This window comes from Indicator indicator, chromosome 18, assembly GCF_027791375.1.
Source record: "Indicator indicator isolate 239-I01 chromosome 18, UM_Iind_1.1, whole genome shotgun sequence".
NCBI lineage: Eukaryota > Metazoa > Chordata > Aves > Piciformes > Indicatoridae > Indicator > Indicator indicator.
Genome location: NC_072027.1, coordinates 13,035,636 through 13,060,000, shown reverse-complemented (window position 1 = coordinate 13,060,000; position 24,365 = coordinate 13,035,636). Strand labels below are relative to the sequence as shown.

General features: G+C 38.8%; 1 protein-coding gene across 1 annotated transcript in view; it reads left to right on the top strand.

Moving 5' to 3' along the window:
* Positions 1-24,365, top strand: part of RANBP17 (RAN binding protein 17) — a 149,492-nt gene that overhangs the window by 95,458 nt on the left and 29,669 nt on the right. The window contains exons 19-23 of the mRNA XM_054389044.1: positions 3,145-3,233; positions 9,805-9,912; positions 10,671-10,753; positions 21,801-22,015; positions 23,189-23,327. Of these exons, the coding sequence (XP_054245019.1) occupies positions 3,145-3,233; positions 9,805-9,912; positions 10,671-10,753; positions 21,801-22,015; positions 23,189-23,327 (634 nt within the window). The remainder of the gene's footprint in view (positions 1-3,144; positions 3,234-9,804; positions 9,913-10,670; positions 10,754-21,800; positions 22,016-23,188; positions 23,328-24,365) is intronic.

Here is a 24,365-nt window from a genome sequence, read left to right as displayed (position 1 = left end):
TCTTAATTCTAAAGACAAAGCGCAATGACCCTTCACCTTTTTTTTTCCTTTGTTGTTATTATATAGTAGAATTATGAGGGTAATATTATAGCTGCACCCAGTAGTGCCACTATAGTTAAGGGTCTGTCAGACTTTACATTACAAGCCCCTTTTTGGGGGTGGGTGCTGGGAGTCACCTCTTCTGTTTTAAATTGAGTTACTCAGACACTTGGCACACATTGCCAAGACATAGGGTTTTATTCTGTGAATATTTAAATCTTCAGCTCCTTTCCTTTGAGAGCTCCAATTCATTGAAAAATCTTCTTTGGGACTTTGAAACAAAAGACTTGAATTTATTTTTGTAATGAATTTGGTTTTATTCATCTTAGGTAAACCTATCACTGACATTCAGGAAAGAATGTCTTGAGACCAAAATTTCAACAACATTTTTTCATTAGCAAGAAAGGCAATGTATAAACACACATACTACTGCTGGCAAGCTTCCCCTTGCTGTGCTTCTTGTATTTGCTGTTCTTCACATCCCATCTTACTTGTCTTGCAGTTGCTGGTGGTATTGTTAATTGTCACTTTGCCCCAGCAATGGATGGTAATGGCTCACTTGTAAATGAAGCAGCAGTTACATGTATTCCTCAAATAACTCTAAGTTGGCAAGGCACTTTGAATGCCACAGGATGACAGACAAAAAGTACATGTAAAAGTGTATGATGTTGTTTGTCATTAATATATTTTATGCACTTAAGTGGTATTTGAAAACTCATAATGAACTAAAAGTAGTGTCTTGGGATTTCAAAGTTTTGGGACTGTGGTGTCTATTAAACATGACTTAAGCAATCATGGAATCTAGGGTATGTTTTGCTCCTCTTCAAGTTTAAAGGCCGTTTTACCTGCATCTGAAATGGATCAGGATTTATCTCAGGTATAACTCTAGGCTATTTTACAGGCAGGAGTATTTCAGAGTTGAGATCCGATGGATATTATCTGAACCACTGAGTTTGCTGGGATTTTGTAGGACAAGAACATTACAGTGCCTTGTAGATTGAGGTGATTGATTCAGAATAGTGTGTTTAACAGGGTGGGGTTTTTACAGCAATAACTGAGTTTGAAGAATAGAAACTCAAGGACTGTAGTTTATGTAGTAGTTGTTCTCCTTTCTTTAGAATTCAAGGTCCTGTGGCGTCTGAAGTTGCTTGATATTTATATAGGTTCCCAGAAATCCGAGACCATAGTTTGAAGAAAGTTGTAGATCTGTTTTAAGTAATAGTTTTTAAAGTCTCACAACGAAGCATTTGCAAAAGAGAGATTTCTTAAAACTAGTTGTTTTTGTAAAGTCAGAATAAGCATGTTAGAGCAATGGGAGTTTGGCTGGTTGTCTTTTGCTAACCCATGTTCTAGAGACCACAGTAAGATGGTGAGCTCTTTCTCTCCAAGTGCATCCTCAAACAAAGGCAAGTTCACATCTTGCCAGGGGCTGGAGCTTCCCTTCTGCCTTTCTCCACACTCTCCTTTGTGCATGCTTGCTTGTCTCCTGTTCGGTTGCTAGAATGGGCAAAGGAACTAAAATCAATCGGGAAGATTTCCACTTCTTTGGGTCTATTGTTGCAGCTCTGCATCCCTTCAGAGCAAAGTATGAAGTGTTACTGCTGAGCTCTTTTAATTCTTTCGTTTTGGCCACCACAACTCCTAAGCAGTTATTTTCTCTGTGGACATAAGGGCACACAAAGTATGAAAACACAGATGAATATAAAGTTACAATTTTATATTGCATCTCCTCAGTATTGAACACTTCCTCTCCAGTGACTTCAGAGTCCCATTAAAGTTAATGAGAGTTGAGACCTCTGAGCATCTTGCAAGTTCAGGCCATTTCAATGCACAACAAAAAGGAAATGCAAATATTAAAATACTCCTAGCAACCTCACCAGCATTTTGTAGTGAATTCAATTCATCCTTGAATAAATCTATCTATGTGCCATCCAAGTCAGTTGGACTAATGGCTCTGCATAGGAAAAGTAGAAATTAGCCCTTGTGTAAGATTACATTTAGCAGTTTAACAAGGCAGCAGCCTTAATTTGCTCTTTATGTGATTAAAATTAAGATGTGAATCTTATATTTTGTATTTCTCAACACTATAAATATTACAGTTTTAGCACCAAGAGGTACATGAGTGAAAACTCAGATTTTAAAGAGAGAACTCCTTACTGTGGCTTTTTTGCCATGTTTCTATGATTCTTTTATTTTTTACCAGACTCTGCAGTATTGTGATCTCTTATTATGAAGGAAAGGAAAAAAAAAAAAAAAAAAAAGGGCAAACCCCATCTGCAACACGTGGATGATATTTATTAAAACTATCTAATTGTCAAAAAGTATTAGTTGTATCTAAATAAATTGAAAAGTTTATTTATATTGGGTTTTTTTTTCATTTGGAAGTGTTTCTTATCTATTAATTATTCTGAAAACATCCCTAATTATCTATGCATAAAATGTTGCCTGCATTTCAGCTGGAAAGATTCTGAAGCCATACTTCGCTCATTAAAGGAAAAAATAAAAGTGCGTCTCAGAACTCCTGCTAATACAGACAGAGATTTGCATGGTGTTCTTTAAACAACCAAAAAAAAAGTCGCTTTTGGAATAAATTTAACCTGAAAAATTACTTTAAAAACAAACAAAAGATGTTATACAGGAACAGTACAGTGAGAATCTCAGAGCAACCTTAATTGTAGCTCATTATGAGTATTGATTGGTCTTGCACCTCATTCAAAATACTACAAGCTTAAATGAACATTTTATTGGTGATATTATTACTTTAAATCTATGAATACAGGAAGCACTTTGAAACTTCTAATACACTGTATTCATAGATTCTGTTTTAATTTGCATTATTCATTAGGAGAGCCCAACAAATAATAAAAAGCATTTCCTAAGCATTTTGTTGGAGTTATCACTGTAAAACTTCTGACAATCTTGTTTGCTAAAAGAATCTTTGTGGGGTTTATAATAAATTAAAAAAAAAAAAAAGAGCAGAGATTTGAGCGAGACATTTAAACTAATGAATCAAAATCAGATATGTGGTCATTATTGGCTGATTATTACTCCATCTGCTCTGTGCTAACGTGAAAATCAATTACTGTGTCTCTTTCCCACTGACAGCGTATGTTGATCGGGCTGGCAAGGGATCTTCGAGGGATTGCCTTTGCACTGAACACAAAGACCAGCTACACCATGCTGTTTGACTGGATGTATCCTTATTACACGATGACAATACCAGCTCTGTGCACAGAGGGATACCAGGCCCCTTGCATTAGTTTAATAGTATGGCACAGTGGGGAAGAGGAAACAAAGCTAAATGAACTAATGTGTAATCAGCTAAAATTACAGCACAATGGCAACCATGCAGTTAACTGGAAAGGACCACAGAGAGGTCACTTTTTCGTTGTGTCACACTACTAATCTAGAAAACATATCCAAGTGGTTTTCTTCCTTTTAGAAACCTCTCATGTTTTCATTAAAAAAAAAAAAAGCAAACAAACCAACCAAAAACAAGCAGCCAAAACAGAGCTATGTCTTAACTCCAAACATAATGTACCTACATTTGGTTTCACATTAAAGGTGTTTAAAAAAATACAAGTGCTGTCTGGGGAGATTTCTCTCCATGCAATGAATCATGTCTTTAATTTAGTCAGTGACTTTCTATTTATGTCAGCTCTATTAATACCACAGCACCTGGAGTCTTCTTCATCCAGAATAAAATGGACATCTGAAAACAAAATCAACATTTTTAGACTTTTGCTTCAGTAACTAATGATATTGGAACTCCATTTGCTTTAATGATATTGGAACTCCGTTTGCTTTAAATCTTGTATACATTTTTATGCTAATAATAATATCCATGGGTATTTTCTTAATATTATAGTGAAATTGTTTGGTTTTTTATAAATACAGTAGCTGTAATTCTCTCTTCAGGCATGTAGTCATATTAGTAAGAAACTGATGAAACATTGTGAAGTAGCTATGAAAATACTTGGTTTAGAATTTAGATCTCACAAAGATGTGGAAGCTAATTATCTGTTTATTTTATGAAAAATTAATAACATTCAAGTGCAATGCCATGTTGTAGTAGAAATCAAGCTTTTAAAAAGATTTTTATTTTAAGTAAATAATGAAACCCTACTGTTCATTAATAATCTTTCTGGTTAAGAAAGAGAAATGTCTCAATATATTAATTGCAACTAGGAAATGAGCCTTTGCGGACTGAAAGGCTGTACAGCAGAGCCTGGTATGATCTGACAGACATCCTTGTGAGTTGAGTGGTGAGAAGCTTGTGACCATTCTGGTAAGCCCTTTTTAAGACCTTCACAAGCCTGCAGCGATTCTTCCTATGTGCATGCTCAGCTTGCAGAAAATTAGTCCAAAACATAAATTGGCATTATCTTTATTTCTCTTTAAATTAGTGGAAACCATCCCTTAATTTCAGTTTTAGAGGAGAAGAGAAAAACAAAAACAAACTACGGAAGCCAGACTGTGAATTAGCATCTCATTTTCCAATGGGCACCATTGGGTACATTTAACTTCATTAGTACTGCTTGTGCTTGTGTTACCCTAAAACTTAATAATAAAACCAGGAGGGTATCTACAAGAAGGCCAGTGCTGCTTCCATTTCAAATTCTTTTTACTTTGTTTTCCCTAGTACAGCAGGAGTATCGTGCTCTTCTCTGCAGAACTGCAGATCTCCTGTTGTAGGAGGAGGGATAACACAGACTTAATTCCTCTCCATTTGAAAGAAATGAATTCATCCATGGAGGTGGTTTTTGATACAGGGATCCAGGGGCACATAATCCTCAGGATCCTTACATGATTTTTTTTTTAATGAATTCATAAATTCAAAGGAATTAATTATTTCAAATACATAAAAAACAGCCTCCAACTTTTGGATTTCATTATTCTGTATTAACAGTAAAAACAGATGGAAATGCAGCTTTGTGTGGAATTTAGAGCTCAGGCCTTCTCTGTTTCTTTTCTGTTGTGCAGGTTCAGTTTTTTTTTTCTTGCTCATCTTTGGCTGTAAAGGGTAAGTGCCTGCTTTGATGTAGTGGATTTTACCTCATTTGGCTGAGTCCAGCTTCATCCAGGTATTGATCCAAAGCATTACAGCAGAATAAGCTGCTATTATCACAACTCTTATTTACTGTATAAATGGGAAGAGAAGGGAGGCTCAAATTTAGCCAATTTTAACTTACAAAGTGTATGCCAATTTTAACTTATAAAGTGTAAATATCCTTTGATTGACATACTTATTTTTTTACGTTCATCTATATCACCAGAAAATGATTCTAATAGCAAAGAAAACCAGTTTTCCAAACAGATTTTATTTTGTTCTGTTTGAAGCTCTGGTATTTCAATATTGAAAATGGCAAGTACAGAATATTAGCCAAAAGAAATCTGATTTACTCGCATTTTTCAATAAATAAACTACACAAAGAGGAAAGGGTTATCTCTTGCTCAGCTTTTAGTATGTCATGAGATGATGTTCGGTCTCTATTGAAGACTGTCAGAAATAGTCGTTTTTAAATTGTTGGCAGGAGAATGTATGGATAAACTTCCCAAGTGATTGCGGGAAATATTTAGAGTCTAAGCCCTGGCCATAGCGAAACACACTGCACTCAGTGATCTCTCACCTGAGAGATTCTTCTTTATTCTGCTTGCAATGTTTAGGATTTAAGTTTTGTCCAGTAGATGGCAAAAATGAGCAGAAATAATTTCTTTTAAGTCCTCTTGGTCCAGGGAGGGGAGGCGGCACAGGGGACACCGTTGTGTCTTGTATTTTGCCATTGTGATTGAGCTATTAGGATGGTGGTGTAAAGGTGGATCATCAGGTATGCTGAAGCTGTGCTAGATTGCCAAATAGGGCTGTTTTGTAGCAGGCTTGCTTATACTAATTGAGTTTTTCTAGCAAATCAGGCTCCTTGGAAAAAGGCCAAAGGCTTTTCATAATTGTATTGACAAGAAAATGAATATGATAAATGGTGTTCATTCAGCTGAGACAAGATTTATAGTTTTCCTCTGGCAAGGGATGAAGAGGAAATACTTACAATAATAGTAAGATTTGGTTTAAAGTTGTATTAGGTGATATCTCAAAAGATTTCATTAAAATATTTCCAAATATTTTAAGCAGCTTCAGGTGTTAAGTAGAGCCCCTTCCCAAAGTATCCAGTAATGAAAGGTGGAGAAAAACAGCACACAAACAAAACAAACCCCCCAAAACCCTGGATATGAAAGTCATTTATTCTTCCTGAAATATTGATATGTCAAGCTGTCAATGATGATTCCAGTACCAAAGCTTTGGGAAGTTTATTTGCCTTTTGTATTCACAACATGTGCTCTGTGGAATTTGTAGGTCAGCCCTGAGCCAGGCAGGTGTGGCCTGAGCAAACCTGTACTCGGTGTGAGCAGAATCAGAACCTGCTTTTCGGAATCAGAACCATGCTGATTCTCCTTAGACCTTTCCACCTGCTGCTCACTTCAAGCCTGCCTGAATGAGATGCTGAATGTTTAATCTGTTTCTTCCATACTAATATGAGACTGCAGCCTAGGGTCCTTGGTCTTGCAGTCAGATAATATCCATGGAGATTCCGTGGTGAGTTCAGGATAATATCCACTTTTTGTTACTGTCATTTAGCGTTTCTTACGGTTAGGTGGTAACCCATCGGCAATCTTTTCCCATGTTCCTCCAATTGATTCTCAGCATTGAGTGACTTGTGTTGTGTATAAAAGGAAAAGGTTACAAGAAGAAAATGGGTTGAAAGAATGAAATTATTAGGTTGATTCAGAGTTGCAGTCAGCTAGGTAGCACACAGTGGATATGCGTGAGTGTGTGACATTGGCTGCCTAAATAGTAACACCTCCGTGGCTGGATGCCTAGCCACTGAGGTTATAAAGAAGTGAAGTGATCTGCCATTGAGATGTTTTACCTAGTGGTCATTTAGAAGTTGCAGCTGGCCTAGATATTTGAGTGTCTGATCATATGCCGCTCAGATGGGGACCACTAGAAGAAGCAAATAAATGCACGTGCAGCAATATAGATAGCTTGTTCAAAATGATTCTGGTCTTGAAGAACTAGAATTTAAAGTTTAAGGTTTCAGGCTAAGGTTCAAACTTGAAAGAACCAAACAAACAGCTGTAGTAATTGACATTTCCTGATCACAAGAGGCGATCACATTTTCTTGTGAAACAAGGCTACCTGATGAGTAATCTGTTTGTAACAGCTGCTCTTGCCAGTTGTATTCTTTCAGACCTCAATATCATGTTTTTTGCAGTTTGAATTCCTTTGAGCTTGAACTCGGTGGTCAGGTCACGTTCACAACTTAGCCAGATTCCTTGAAGGTTGTGGTTAAACGTACCTAAAAATAATACCCTGTTTAAAACCGATTTATTTACCGTATTGGATTTATGAAAGAAATAATAAATTGCCAAAGCTTTTCTGTTGACCCTAGCTTTTATGAGATTTGATTACAGTTTTCAGTCTTTCCTCATCAGTGAATATGGACTCAAGGCTTAAGTTTTTGAAGTTTAGTTGTAGGGTTTGGCTCTCAAGTTGTTCTCTTGGCCATGAAATCTGAATAGGCAGTTGTTTGCTACCCCATGAAATTCCACAGTGGGGATCTGCAGCATTGCACCATCTCTCTTTTGTGCACATAGGGCTACTGGGAAGACTAAGGAAGAGGCGTGACTTAATAGAATTAACAGCACAGCTCAGTTCTGTATCTTACATGACATCTGGTGCATCTTGAGAATATTGACCATCCTCCATTGAGAGTGAGCTGGGTTGGAAGCCTACATCAAAAAAATAGAGCTGGCATTGGTGAATTTTTAAAGGTGTGATGGCATGGATCATCTATGCCCACTTTAAGGTTATTTTAGGTAGATGAGATTTGAATTCAAATCCTAGTTTATTACTGGATAACACTCCCTGGTCTGTTTAACTCTAGTCTGTTTTATCTAAAATGTAAAGAACCTCACAAAGGAGCAAGAAACAAGGTCTAAAAGTATATTTCACTTGTCAGGGTCTTCTGCTATATATAGTTTGTGCCTGCAGTGCCTCAAGCAGCTGGCAGCAAAAATGCACAAGTCTTAAGATGCCTCAGACAGACAGCAGTAGCCAGAATGCCTTCCATCTGTCTGCACAGCACTGTCATTCATCAGCAGGGCTGTGCCTGACGGCGTCTGCCTCCACCAGAAGAGCTGGATTGAGCTGAGCCAGGGTTGTGTCTACATATCCTAGAAGCATGTAAACCTTTATGTCTTTTAGGCTTTTATATTTTACAATCCCATGTTGAGCACTTGGCCTGCATTCTACTTTGTGAGATTCACAGTAGTTGCTTTTATTGTCTGAATAGGCAATAGCCTTCTCCTAATAATAGTCACTGTTTCTCCTGTGGTTAAATAAAGCAGAATTATATGACATGAAACAAAGTTAAAAATGAAAAATAAGTTTATTATTAAACAAAATCACCGACTAGATTAGCTAGATCATGTTTTATTAGCAAATTGTATAGTTAAAATCTCTCAGTTCAGTATAAAATAACTGTTTAATTCTTTGCCAGGAAAGCTGCGCTACCTCATTTCCATTTACCAGTCTGCATTCTTATCCAAATAAACTCTTTCTTTCAGCATGTTGGGAAGACTAGTGGGCAGCTTTGTATCAAATCCTTTCATGAAATACCTGAATATAGTCAAGAACTCTTTGGGTTTTTAAGTTACATTGCAGAGCCTATTGTAGTTTTTTTCTGTATTGGATTCTTTGAAATTCTGCTTTAAAAGAACAGATCTCTCCTGGGTACTGATGAGCAAACAGTTCTCCTGAAAGAGTTCTTGGAAATCTAACTTTGCTGGTCTTCCCCCACCCAGTTTGGCTGAATTCTTTTCCTGAGTGCTCTGCAAACAACTTCAGACAATCAAATTGTTCCCAAGTGTTTATATAGCAAATATAATTTATATGAGGTGACACTGAAATCTGGGGGCCAGGGTGTGCTTTGTATGTAAATTTGTGGGGTTTTTAAATCAAATTGCCATTTATGAGTTATGCCATTCATTAAAACCTCATTTTATATATGTACTTACAGGTTAGTTTCATCTATACCAAATGCTTTCATTTCCTTCATCACAGCTCTGGTCCATTAACTGTTTCCCAGTTAACCATTAACATTTCTAAAGGACTTAGATTTCTAAGCAGAGATTTGCTGAAGTTTTTAAGTCCTGACAGTGTCAGAATGACAAGGTCTGTATGTGGCCCACCCTCTGATAGTGTCATACAATTTCAGGGAAAGTTCACAGATTCACAGATTGCACTGGGTTGGAAGGGACCCTCAAAGGTCATCTTGTCCAAGCCCCCTGCAGTCCGCAGGGATACCTCCAATTAGATCAGGCTGCCTAGGGCCACATCGAATCTGATCTTGAATGCCTTCAAGGATGGGGCCTCAGCCACATCTCTGGGCAACCTGTTGCAGTATTTTACCACTTTCATTGTGAAGAACTTCCTCCTGATGTCCAACTTAAGTCTGCCCTCCTCCAGTTTCAAACCATTGCCCCTCATCCTATCATCACAGGCCCTTCTAAACAGTCCTTCCTCAGCCTTTCTGTAGGTCCCCTTCAGGTGTTGAAATACAGCTCTAAGGTCTCTAAGAGCCTTCTCTTCTCCAGGCTGAACAGCCCCAGTTCTTTCAGCCTGTCTTCATAGGACAGGTGCTTCAGCCTTCCAGGTTGTTTTTCACGACATCATTTTGTCTGTGTACTCCTTAACTCAGTTTGGGGAAGATACCCTGCCTACATGTCTGTCCTGCAACGAGCTATTGAACTGTGGTACCAGGAACCTGCCTGCACAACCCCTATCTTGAAGCTCATGGCAGAATTCATGCAAAACAGGTAAGCAGCATGTGAAAATCAGAGAAGTGATGAATATTGCACTGGTATGCAGTCTCTGTGCCATCTGTCTTATGTTTTGCTTAGCCTCATGCTGTCTAACCTGCACTTTAAGACTGCCACTTTTGGATTCTGGAGCACAATTGACAAGCAGAGCTCAGCTTTCAGTGTCGTTGTATTTCTTTACCAAAGTGAGCGATGTTAAAAATCAACTGGTAGAGATTAATTACAGGAATGTATGCGAGAAGCCACTGTGACTTTATATTCAGTGTTAGTGGAAGCGTGTGTTTTAACCAGGGATAAATATTGGTTCTAACTATCCAAAAATTGTCTTTTGTTAAGGCTTGCTGCAGACTAAATTCTGCCGTAAGCCAAGCAGCTTACATAGGTGCCTGTAAAATCACAAGTCCCTCAGAGTGTCTTTTGCAATTCAACTCTTCTAGCTAGTTCCAATCCAGTTCCATAGGTTATAGAACCTTTGTAGCATTCTTCTGAACTGTATACAGGCACAAAAGGTGTTCACCTGCCACTGAAAGCTGTGTATGTACTATCTGGTCAACTTGGCTGGTTAAAATAGCTTTGACATAGGAGTGTTTCTTTGGCAACACATGGAGATAACCACAGCTGCATACTGGAAGCCAGAATCAGGCTATCAAATAACTGTACTTGTTATCAGGAAATATGGGGTTTGGTTTAGGAAAGAATCCATTGCAGCTTTCTTCTTCAATGACCTTCTGAATATTTTTGCTGTTATTTTTTAGATCACAACGTTTAAATTTTGATGTCTCATCTCCGAATGGAATTCTTCTCTTTAGAGAAGCTAGTAAAATGATTTGTACCTATGGTAGGTATCCATTAATGTTTCCTCTGCAGTGTAGTTCTTTGCCTGTCTTGTGATATAAAAACCCTCTGGTTCATAGTGCTGAACACTGATGGGTTTGTGGAATAGGTAGCAGGACTGTCAGGTGCTGCAGCCAGTGTCATCCCTTTGTAGAGTGCAGAGCTTGCACAGCAGACCTTTGGAGCTCACTGACTTGCACAGATCAGGGCCCGTTTCTGTAGCATTGTTGCTTCCATCTCTTTTTAAACTTGAATCCCTTTCTTCTAGCAACTCTATAAACATTTCAGTGAAGATAGAAATGCTCAAGAGGTGTTTGAGCTAGGCTACTGACTGATAGATGTGGGTTGATTTATGTATTCAAATTCTATTTCAGCAGTTCCAAAACATAAGAGAACCAAAACAGCTTTACCCTAAAGCACTGTTAAAAGTGTTTATAAGTTGCTCCATTTTACTACTCCCACTCATGTGTGCAACTGCAACAGGTCTTTGACGCCCACAGTTTATATTACACTCCAGCTAACTTTGTAGCTTATAGTTTTGCTTCCTAAATATTTTGAAAGGAACATTAACAAGTTTTTGTACAGCAACCTCATTTGTAGTTTGTGTAAACAGGAAAATGTCTTATTTCTTTTAAAGAAAGAAAATGTGTGCATCATATTTGCTTTTACTGCCTTCAAGTTGCATTTTGAGTCAGGAAACTGTGTTACATTACTGCCTGAATATAAAAAAAAAACCACAACCTTCAAATGCAATTTTGTATTTGATCTGTAGGGCATGGAAACAGTATATGCAGAATGCATAAAGCATTTGCTTATGACAGAAAAAATTACAGCCAAGTAACTCTCAATCCTTGCAGAATCGTTTTTTGGTTTCTCTTTTATATACCCCATGTAGTCAGCAAGCCCAATTTTTTCTCTAGGTAAATTTGATAGAACAATTAAACAAAATAAAAAATAAGGCTTTCAATCTGTGGAAAAAAAGGTGAACTTTTAGATTTTACTACTCAATTTCTGTTAGCCTTTGTTTACAGCCGATTGCTGTAAACTTTCTTTTGATGATTTAAAAAAAAACCACCAACCAGCCCTGTACTCATGATGATGTTTCAGCCCTAGGTGTCTTATGGTACCTGATTCCATTGCAATTATATTTTCTTTTAATTTTTTTTTTCTTTCATTCAGCCTTTCCCATCCTTTCTGCCCTTAGGAAACCCATACCCCATTATTTGGCATCAGTTCATCTCAGTTTGTAGTTTCGTACAATGGTTTAGGTTGAATGGGACCTTAAAGGCCATCCAGTTGCGTGCCATGGGCAGGGACACCTTCCACCAGACCAGATTGCTCAAGGCCTCATCCAGCCTGGCCTTGAATGCCTTCGGGAAGGGAGCACCCACAACCTCCCTGGGCAACCAGTTTCAGTGTCTCACCACCCTCACTGTAAAACATTTCTTCCTAATACCTAGTCTAAATCTGCCCTCCTCCAGTTTAAAGCCGTTGCCCCTTGTCCTATCACTACAAGCCCTTGTAAAAAGTCCATCCCTGGCTTTCTTGTAGGCTCTCTTCAGGTACTGGAAGGCTTCTCTAAGGTCTCTCTAGAGTCTTGTCCTCTCCAGGCTGAACAAGCCCAACTCTCTCAGCCTGTCCCCATAACAGAGGTGCTCCAGCCCTCAGATCATCTTCACAGCTCTCCTCTGGACCTGCTCCAATAGTTCCATGTCCTTGTGCTGCGGGCACTATAACTGGACACAGTACTCCAGGTGGAGTATCACAAGAGCAGAATAAAAGGGCAGAATCCCCTCCCCCTCCCCCCCATCCTGTTGGTCACACTGCTTTCAATGCAGCCCAGGACACAGTTGGCCTTCTGGGCTACAAGCACACATTGTCAGCTCATGTTGTTGGCATCCAGTTTATAAACCTTGTTGAGTAAACCATACTGGTTGGTTTCAGCCTGCTTCGTTCTTAATTCATGTCTAAAAAACACTTTGTAAAGAAACCCTTTGCTTTCACATGCAGCTTTTTAGTGTGTGTGTGTGTGTGTGTGTGTGTGTGTGTGCAAAGTTCATTGAGTTCTCAGCCCCAAAGTATTGCCATCTCTCACACATAAGGACCAGACAACATTTCAGGCTCATGCTAGAATTTAGTTAGGCAGTGTAAAAGGAAATTTGAGGACAGTGCAGAACAAAGATGTAAAACTAAGCAGTGGAACCCTAAAGCCTATTGAAGCCCTTTTCTAAGCATGTTGCCCTCTTTGCTACGTTGTGTGAAAGACACTCATGTGGCAAGTACATGGAGATGTGTGCCATAAAAAGAAGTAAAACAACCACAGGAGCTTTCTTTTCTGCTTTTCTTTTGTGTTTTTCATAACTGTTCTCCTGTGGGAAGATGATATTTTGCTCAATACAGGCTTAAGAGGAGAACTGTTCTTAATGTCCTTCAAAAGAAAAAATTTAAATCACCTAACAATTAAAATGGAGGAAGGATGTAGATACGGGAGAAAGCCTCTACTCAATATATGTATGGGTTGGATTTTTTTCATTTTGCTTTACATGTTATCAGTGCCTGAAAGGGTCCCATAAGCGATCTTTCCACTACTTCAGTGTGACATTTAGAGGAGTTGTTTAGGTTTTGTTTTCTGTGAATGATTGCCAGCACTTACTGCAGGACTGGACTGACTGCAGAGTCGCTATGAAAGCCCTCCCGGCGTGGTGGGCTGCATTGGCTGCTGAGAGCAGAGAGCTCACATAATCCAGCTGGCTCAGCACGGGCACAGATGGGCAGCACTGGCCTGGCCATCCCCGTGGCTCAGCTGTGGGCACTGGAATAAACATCCCAGATCAGCACTATTTCACACTGCTACAACTATTTCTGAACTGGCCACTGACTTACAGTCTGGGAAAGTTTTATTACACACTGTAAGTATTTTAGGATACTAAATTAATCAGCTTTGAATAATTCCTGTTAACGTTTTCTGCTTTTAGCACCAATTACTGGTTTATGAGGTTTCCATCCCAGTATACAGAAAGATAAAACTCTTCTGGAACTCTGTCGTGAGGATTCATTAGTTCTGTGTGATCTGTTGTACATAAAAAATCCTATTAAAAAAACCTGATATTAAGGGATTTTTGCATTAATTTCAAATCTGCTCCTGAAAATCTTAATAATTGTGCTTTTAAGGAAAACTTTAATCCACGAGGGGATTTTTAAGCATATATAGTCTTGGCAGATATCTGAGGAAAAATAAAGTGATGGACATAAAACTCACTTTGGAGCAATGTTGCCAGCCCCACAACCTACAGAAATTGTGTGGTTCGGTTAACAGAATGAACCTCTACTTGCCTTCTAATCCATGGGTTCAGTTTTCATCTTTGCTGCTGTACCACTACTGCAAGTAAATTAAGATTCTGAAAATAGCTGAGATTCTCAAATTCGGCCTGATTTTACAGCTGAAGCATTAGAGAGAAAAACAGATGAAGCACAGTAAATGTCAAGAGATGCCAACAGACAGTATATGCTCATTTATCTTACCAAGCCAGCCCAACCTCTTGTATGTGCATGCAGCTTTGAGTGAGCTCCTCAAAGCTGATCAAAAAAATCACCTGAAACTCAAGACAGATTTGATTGAAATCCACACTATAATAATTGTCTTTTTAACATGAGAGAAACACCAAGTGATGACACGAGACAGAGGGGGGAAAAGTGGAAGCAAACATGTCTTTCTTTCATCACACTGTCCTGGTGGGAAGATCCTTGCTTTTAGTCTTGGCTTTAGTTAATCTGTTGACCAAATAAATTGGCATAAACAATCCCAGCCTCCTCCCAATCCTAAGAAACTCTTCATCACCTGGAGACCTGGCTTTGTTCACTCCTCTTGGCAACCTCTGTCTGAACACCAGGCTTCCACCTGCTTGTCACCTCTCTTCCTTGCCATGCTCTTGACAGCGAGTGTTTCCTTTTCCATAGCTCAGTAGCTCTCCAGGGAAGGACTTGCTCCCTCTCCTGCAGGCAGTGTAGCCTGGCCTGGTAACTCCTCTTTCTTAGCAAATGTAACATGCAAACAATAAATGAAAATATGCTTAATTTTGTATCATAATTCCATTAACAAATGAAATTTGTTTTAGAAGAGTTTTTTTTCCTTTTTCTCTCTCACATGTAATGGCAGACAGAAAATGTCAGCAAAAGTGTGATTTTCAGAAATTGCACCTGCACCAGACTACACAGGAAAATTTCCAGTTATGGCTGTGGTCCACTGGCAGTCTTTTTGCTACATAAACATATAGTTATACAAAAATGTGATCTGAAATATGTCTCTTGTCATGTCAACACTTAGACAAGGAATTAGTACCTGAAGAGAGGTGGCATCAGGTGATCTCACCAGCATCAGGTGACATTAGGTAACCTGGCTTATTGCTTTCTTTCTATCTTCTGTGATACCTATTTATGCCCAAAAGATGCCTCCATTTACTGTCTGTATGTACTGTAAGGTCTGCGCTTGGGCTGAAAACAAAAGCAGGAGGAAAAGGGTATAGCTGTATTTCTGAAGTGAGAATATATCTGAACATTAAGTATGGATGCTGGAATCTCTTTAATTCTAAACTAAAGCATATGCTCTTCTCTAGACTGGCACATCAAAAGAAGTGTGACCAGCAGATCAGAGGGGTGATTCTGCCACTCTGCCCTGCTGAGACCCTCACCTGGAGTGCTGTGTCCAGCTCTGGGGCCCTAACACAAGAGAGACATACATCTGCAGGAGCAGGTCCAGAGGAGGGCCACTAAGATGATCAGAGGTCTGGAGCACCTCTCCTGTGAAGGCAGGTTGAAAGAACTGGGGCTGCTCAGTATGGGAAAGACTCCAGGGAGACCTTAGGGCTGCATTTCAATATCTGAAGAGGACCTACAGGAAGTCTGGGGAAGGACTGTTCAAAAGGGCTTGTGGTGACTGGACAAGAGGCAGTGTTTTGAAACTGTCATAGGGTAGGTTTAGGTTGGACATCAGGAGGAAGTTCTTTACAATGGGAGAGGTGAAATACCGGAACAGGTTGCCCAGGAATGTGGTTGAGGCCCTGTCCCTGGAGACATTCAGGATGAAACTCAGTGTGGCTCTGGGCATCCTGGTCTAGTTGGAGGTGTCCTTGCTGAGTGCATGGGGTTGAAGAAGATGACCTTTGAGGGTCCCTTCCAACCCAATGCAATCTGTGAATATAGTGATTTCATATATTTGAGTGCAGAGCAGAAAAAACTCCAAAAGGCCTATTTTTAAGATATGCTAAACATCTTCAGTTGTCAGTGAGTAAAATTTAAAATAATTCTTTGTTGTTTTAAAAATTGGCACCTCAGACAGTGTTTAATTCTGCTTAACAGATCCAGCTTTGCAATGAAGGCAGCGCTCCTGTGTCCTGACTTTCTGCTCATTTATTGCTGCTACTGATACAGTGCTGAAGGCTAAGATGTCTTTACAAACATTATATATTTGCAAGATGTAAAGCCTGACCTAGGATGCAAAAAGCACTTAGTCAATTATCCTTGTTAGGACTCTGCAGCTGCTTGGCAAGGGGTGTTGTGGCTTGTCCATTATTATGGCTAGAGCCAGTCTGACGGAGTGAGAGAGTGATTTAAAATAAACAGCTGAAGAGGAGACAATTGAAAGGACTTGGAATAGCAGAGTCCACCATTCTTCATCCCCAGTATATTTCACTTTTAATTCTGTATGTACAAGTCTCCTTACTATGTGCTTTTGAACTCCCAGTTGTACAGGAGCGATGTTTCGGTGCATCTTGGGACCATCTGTTGTTGTTCTGTGGTTTCTTTACATTTTAGTAAACCTCTTCCCTTTCATTATAGGAGCCTGACATAAAAATAATATTTTCAATATGCTGTTTTTATTTATCTACATTCTGTCATGATATACTTTGATGTAAGTTTTTAATTTTGCTTCAGCTTTCAGCTGTTGTAGCAGTTACTGCTCAAGGTCAGCAATGAGGTTAGCCACAGTAGCACAAAACAATTTCCTGTTCTCACAGCCCAGGTAGCATTTGGATGTGGATTAAATTTTACCACATTTTCCAGTAGCCAGACACAATTATTCCTAATGAGCTTTAAATTGCTTCCAGAATGTGTACTTCAAAACTTAGTGTGGTGATCCATTCAGTGCCAGCAACTTTCTAAGATAACAGCTCTTCCTCAGAATTTTGGTTAAACTAATTCTTGCTTTATAACAGGTATTTCTGATCAGCATCTTGGCTTCCAGGGGGAGTGCTCACTGGCCTCTGCTCTCCTTTCTGTTGTGACAGAGGTTCCAGAATACATTGCTCTTCATTACAAACTCAGATTTCATAATCGGTTTCTTCTGACGAATTATCCTGGAGCTGTGCATGCCCATTGTGCTGACTGGAGAGGTTTTGTGCGTATTTTGTTGTCGTGGAAGCTTTAAAAAAAATCACTTTTTAAAGCTTGTTCTCATCTTTATAATTCATGGTTTCCTTTTGTTTTCTGTATATGGCCACTTCTTTATCCTGCCCTAGCATTCTGAGTGCTTGGAAAGCATACATTCCAACCCAGCTTTATGGGGCAGTGGTGAATAATAAAATAGGAAAGGGGAAAAGGCAAAACCTACTTTTTCTCTATAAACGTGATAAATTTTCACAACCTTTGTTTAATCTCACCCAGGTCTTTTTTTATCTTCATCTAATTCACACATGCTAAAACAAGATTTAGTTGTATTATTATACATAGAGCTTATTGGACTGAAATCTAGAACGAGCCCTGCTTAAATGAAACTCAGCCATAAGGAAATCATTTTTGTATTATAGCTTCTACTGTAAAAGCAATTAAGGAGGAGAACTGAAAGGAAAGCTGCCTGTCCTGACATGCTCCCGCATCTAGGAGGGAGTGAGGGAATGAGCTGTGCAAAGAGCTCTGGTGCATATTGCCTGTGGGACTCCATGGTGATGTTATCTGCGGTCAGAGCAGCCCACCGTTGGCTTTGCTGCCTTTGTATTCCCTCTCTGCATATGCAGACTTTTCCTTCCAGCTCCTTTGTTTATGTACCGAGGAGTCGTTGGGTAATGGAATGCTTAAATTGTCAGCCAATTCAAACCCTTATTTTGTATCTAGCAGTTTTACCCAATACCTTAAAATCCCTTTTCTTATTCCTGTCATAATTTTGTATCACGTCTGAGGCTTGGAGAGTTTCAACATGTAAGTGAAACATCAAATGCAGGGCAAAATGTTGCATTAAAGGAAATTATTGAGAATTTTGAAAGTCAGTATATTTTAAGATTGTGTGATACAGTTTCTCTAACATTAAGACAAAATTGGTGCAAGTTGAATTTTTTTTTAATTTGATTTTTTTAACTCAGTCCTAACACTGAAGCTTCGCTGATTGGCCTTTGCAGAGTTTTTGTTTTGACAGGAGTTAACAATTTCAAACACAGGTTTTAAATTCAGCATGTCAAAGGTCGCTTTTTTCTGATATAATTTCTATTAAATTGTTTATTTTAACAATAGAAGTTTGCACAATTGTATTTTGACCCTCCACTACAAGAATTATAAATGTAAGCATACCCTCAGTAGCTGAGGAGTTTTTCTTGACCTGTTTCCAAGTACCCCGGTAAATTAGTTTATGTTCAGTAGTATCCATGGTGTGTAAAAATATTCCCCTGAAGCTCCTGCTAAGTGTTACAAGTAGATCATTCTTTTTTTTTATCTCGTCAGACATAGCACTGTGCTTCATATTTTTTCAATAACTAATGCTGAAACACTGGTCTTTGGTCTTGCTCTGCATCCCTTGGATCTTAGGCTGATGGCTTGGGGCACTGGTAACAGGCACTGCGTGGTCTTTCACCTCTGCTGCTAATTGGAAATCCACTGCTCCCACTCTTAGGCCCTTTTAAAATGAGCTGGCAAACACAGACCAGTTCTCTGTGGACTCTGTCCACTTGCAAAAAGCAGCTTTTAATCTCACCCTAGGCCCAAATTCTTCTCAGCGTTTTCATTAGGAGGGATGGGCACCGAATTCCTCTTGTGCTGAGCCTGCCCGGGGGTGAGGCTGTGTGATGGAGTGGGCTTGTGCCTTCCTGTAGTGACTGCTTCCTGATGATCAATGGACTTAAAGTTTTAATTATACTGTGATAGATTTTTTTTTTTTTGGTAGAGTAATAAGAACAATAGTTCTATGCACCAGTGCATAGATACATTCTAGAATCCATGTTCCCAGGCTGAGGCATTTCTAGGGCTTTTCTACCTTCTTTCCTCATCATCCGTTTTTTCAATCCACTTCCAATTAATTTCCATATTAAGTACATAATTGCCTTGTTGACACCTACAAAGCTCTTTCCATCTGTTGTTGCATATTACACCAAGTACTTCAAGGAGCTGGGACTGCATGATATTGTGCTTGGACAGCTCAGCTATAAATCCAAGGCTCTGACTTGCTTGGATCCAGAACTTTGCTTACTTTTGAAGCCAGATATATATTTGTTTTATTAAAGCAGAGCTTTTCTGAGAATATAATAGCGGAGAAGAGCAGATAAGGTTAGTTCACAGCACACTTACCTTAATGTCTTGGTTTGGCCCTAAGAATTGTGCACCATTTACATAAGTGTCTTACGAAAATAGTGTGCACCTTCCCACTTCAGCCCACAGACAAAGGTTTGTATTTCTTTTTATTTTTCTTTGTTGGAAGTTCTCTGATCTTCTTACTAACCAGACTGGGTCTTGTCAAAAAGATTAATGCCAATTAAGATGATCTGGCTGGGATATCTTAAAGGGGGCAGTGTAGGAACCTAATTTGTGTTCATCTTGAATTTTATTTAAGTGTAATTTCTCAGCAAATACAATAACTTAACATCCAGGTACTCTAAAAGACATTTTTTTTTTTTTTGAATGAGTTTCTATGCTGTAGTAGCCCCTGGAAATCGACCCTTTTCCCCAGTTCATGCCTACATCATTCAGGGTAGTAGAAGTGCTCATATGACCATTTATAGTATAAAACCATTCTGTCCTTTTATTATCTTATTTTATTTTGAATTAAGAGTGCTTAATTTTGATTGTAAGTGACCATCTTTCCTAGCTAAACACTTGATTCTTCTCCCTTCCATAATTCTAGTGATTGAAATCCTTTCCAACCTCTTACAGACCCTACTTCTAAGCAAAACCTGATCATACTCCCAGTCTTTTTTTGTCCATCTGCTTTTTCTTCACAGCTTGATGGATAAATTGTCTTGTACTTGCTAGAACTGGTGAACAACACATGTTTTAAACAGTAACTTAGGCTTTTCCTTCTCTGCATCAACAGATACCAAATGGCTGATCCTTTGATGCATTGGGTGTTGATAAACAAGCCTTTCCCCCTTGTTTTTCTAATTATACCATGTAAAAGCCTCATTGTCAGTAATAATAGCATTAAGGAAAAGAATTAAAATAAGGCAGGTATATGATTTGTAGGTGGAAATGTGCATGGGTAGAAAAGAGAGTTGTTCAGAGACAGACCTAGCTTAATATTAGCCCTCCATGTGTATTAAACAATACTGCACAACTGATGAGAGCTGTGTCACCTCAGGCAAGGTTTTAAGGGGCATTTCTAAGCTGCCTATTAAAAAACTAAAACTGAGTTGTCTTAACTACACCACTCAACTGCCAGTATTTGGAATTGCAAATAGTTAATGTCCAGTTCATTTCATTGCTCCTTGAACCAAGTTGGCATCTCATAGCCATGACAACTAGGTTGGACAGAAAACTGATGATCCACGCATGCGAGCTGTAGACTGTTGTGCTTTTATTTGTAGCAATACTTGTAAAAACATAGTGTTATGTGACTTTTCTATAGTTAAAATTGCCAAGAGTGATTAGTAGTAACACAGTGAACACCTGGCACGTGGGTTTTGTGCAGGTCAGGCTTATCAAGGTCATCAGATGGGGTCAACCTAGTAAGGCTACTTCATGGAAAAACTGAATCATAGAATGGTTTGGGTTGGAAGGGACCTCCAAAGGTCATCTTGTCCAAGCTCCGTACAGTCAGAAGGGGCATCCTCCACTAGATCAGGTTGCCCAGAGCCTTGCCATGCCTAACCTTGAATGTCTTCAGGGACAGGGCCTCAACTACCTCCAGTGTTCTATCACCCTCATGGTAAAGAACTTGTTCCTAATATCCAATCTAAATCTATGCTTCTTTAATCTCAAACTATTGCCTTTTGTCCTATCACTCCAGGTCTTTGTAAACAGTTCCTCTGCAGCCTTCTTGTAGACACCCTTCAGGTACTGGAAGGCTGCTATTAGGCTCTTAGTCTACAGTTTTCATTCTGCTGTTTTAGCTCACTTTCATGAATTACTCAGGTTAAAAAAAAAATGTCATGAAGGCAAACTAACTCTGGAGTGCTGTGAAGATGAGCATTCAATTTTTTGCAGGATACTAAGAAAACTTGGTAATGAGGCCTTGTGAGTAATTAGATTTGTGCAGAGGATTGCAGCGGGATCTACTGCAGTGCTGCAGAGTGGATCCAAAAGTCACTACTGCCTGTTAATGGCAGCAGCAAATATTTACTGTTAGCTGCTCTTTTTACATTCTAAACATGAAATTTAATTAAAAAGTCATTCCCATCTGTGACTGGTAAAATAGAGGGTTTTGTAATGGGCAGATTTGTTTTCTGAGGGAGGTATTTAGTGTGTACATACATAAGTAACCATCCCAAGAGACCATCATGGTAATGGATCAAAACTGGGCTTTGCTGCAGCGTGAGAAGCTATAAAACCATGTGTTGTGACTCTGTTTAGGTTAAGGAATTCATGCTGATAGACACAGTCATGGTCTGGCCGCACATCAATGGCAGGAATTCCACAGCTTGTATTTTAAATTTTGCATACTACTTCCTTAGTGGCTTTTTAGCTCTAGTCATGCTTACGTAACGGATCTTTCCCAGCAAATGCAGAAACAATTTTTCTTCTAAATGGTAATGAAATAGTAAAGACAACAAAAATAAGTGTGGATAGTGCCATTAAAATAATGTAGATTTGCAGCTGCTTATGTAAGTCTCTCTCTTTCTTTCTTTTTATGAAAACAGGTAATCAGATCCTCTCTCTTGGGACTTTGTCAAAAGATCAGGTTTATCCGTTGAAACTCAAGGGCATTTCCATCTGTTACTCTGCACTCAAATCTGCCTTATGTGGAAATTATGTCAGCTTTGGCGTCTTCAAGTTGTACGGGGACAACCACTTTGACAATGTACTTCAGGCCTTTGTCAAAATGCTGCTTTCAGTATCCCACAGTGACTTGCTAGTAAGCAATGATTCATCTTGGGAGTCTTTACATGAAATATGAAATAACAGCACCACAGGCTTTGTATTGTTATAATGAGACAGAGGGATCTAGAACAGCTTAAGTAGTTTCCAGTTCAATGACTTGAATTTATTTGTATAGTGACATCTAAAATACAGGTATGACTGAAGTGCCATGTGAAAGGGGAGTTTTTCCAGAATATTTACTAGGCTTGTCATAGAAGAGAGAGAGGCATTTTTTTCCCGTTTTCTAGATTTGCAAACTCATTTAGGTTGCCTACATGCACTGTAAAACATCCTCACGTATTCAGCTACTCTTCAATTAGTTTGAGTCTGAAAATTGTCACTGTGTATTCCCCATAAAATACAAACTTTAATTTTGAAGTACACTATGTTCCCACTTCTGTGTGGGTAGACAACAGATCTTATGCAGTATCAGCCTGAATTTGAACTGTGGCATTTTCTTTGTGACACTTTAGTTCAGATCTGTCATTTTGTTGCAGGAAAGGACAAATTATGGATAGTTAAGGATGGTTAATACCCAGATTTATCCTTGCCACATAAAGTTAATCCTTGAAACTGAAAAGTTATTCTCAATTAAAGTCCACGTACTGGTTGTATAGTAAAATGTGCATAGTTGGCACATTCCTAGCCATCCAGCAACAAATGCCCAAAATACCAGTCCTGAAGGGTAAGTTGCTGATTGAGCCAATAGGTTCAAGCAATTGCCCACTCAGAGCCTGATCTGGGACTTCACTTAAGCACACACACACAAAAAAATCCATCTCTGAAATGATTTGGGGAAATCTGTGATAAATCTTCGTAAGATTTCCTGCAAAATGTAAGATACGAGCAGTGACCATGTCAGGCTGACACCCTGGACACAGTGTTGTACTGCTTTTACTAGACTGATAGCTGTGTAGAATGTAGGAGCCAGACACCATTGTTGTCTTATTTGGAACTTTTGAGTCTGTATCCTATGGTACGTTTGAAAAGCTAAAATCTACTGTCACAAGAAAATGTTTGTCTCCATAAATATTCTGATTTAATGGCTAAATTAGAATTTATCAGATATAAAATCTGTCAGACCATTCTTCTGTCATCTGTTGGCATTGTTAATATTAGTCAGTGGTGACATCTGTATTTTCTGTGAATGTCTACTCTTTTTTTTCAGCAATACCGGAAACTAAGCCAGTCTTATTACCCTCTTTTGGAGTGTCTGACCCAAGATCATATGAGCTTCATCACCAGTTTAGAACCTCACATCCTAATCTATATTTTTACCTCAATATCTGAAGGACTTAGTGCAGTAGGTAAGAATTACTTTACACTTGGCTAAAGAAAGAATTCAAATATTTGGCTGTTTAAGATTTTCAAAGAAGCATGTGTTAAAAGTTAATGGCAGTGGAAGATGCTGGCTGTTGAACATTTGAAGACTGTGGCTATTTTGGCTAGTGGGGCCAAGTTCTTCTAACATCTAACCTGTAGGTTTTTACAGATAGTACTATTAAATTGTCTTTCCTACAAGCCAGAATTGTTAAATGTATAATGTGCCTCCACTAGGACTGTACTGCAAATTCATGCGTTTGTTATTCAGACATAAAATGTATTAATATGTGTACAGGAATCTATGGGGTTTTGGGTTTATTTGATCAACATGGCTGTTGTATAAATAATGCTTGTTCTGCACACTTGTGATACAATTGGAGATATTTGTCCAAGAAAATAAGCAGCTCATTTTTCAGTACTTCCTGAATATACTTTAGAGGAGAATTGGTGCAACAGAAGCATAGTTGGAGTAACAATAAAAACACAGCACACCAATTGCAATTCATTTCATTCTCTTGCATGGTTTAGTTTCTACTTTCTACCCAGATGACTGTCCAGATGTTTGGATTGGAAGGGCTGGTAGCCTGAAGTCATTTGGAATTTGGAGAAGGAGACAGCATTTGGGGGATGGGTGTGGAAATCATGCAATTACGTTCCAGTCACCTAGAAATACCTTGCATTTAGATGGTTTCTGACTGAGAAGCTGTTCAAAACCTTACAGTCATATTTATTGATTAAGATGGTTGTTAAGGAAAAAGAAATAAGAATATGAAGTTAGTGTGTAGAGATGTTTACTCTTGTAGTAGCTGGTGTTTCTCATGACCAAGTGTCAGCCAAGCCCCAGGAATGCCTGAATGCACCAAGACTCACAAAACATTTGCAAAGTCAAGCACATTCAGCAGGTTTTGCTGCAAGAGGGAAACAAATCTCAGAGAGAAAATGAGTAGTGAATAGCTAAGCAACGGTAGTAAAGAAATATTCAGGTCATGTTATCATTTAATGCTGAAATCCATCTTCTCCTA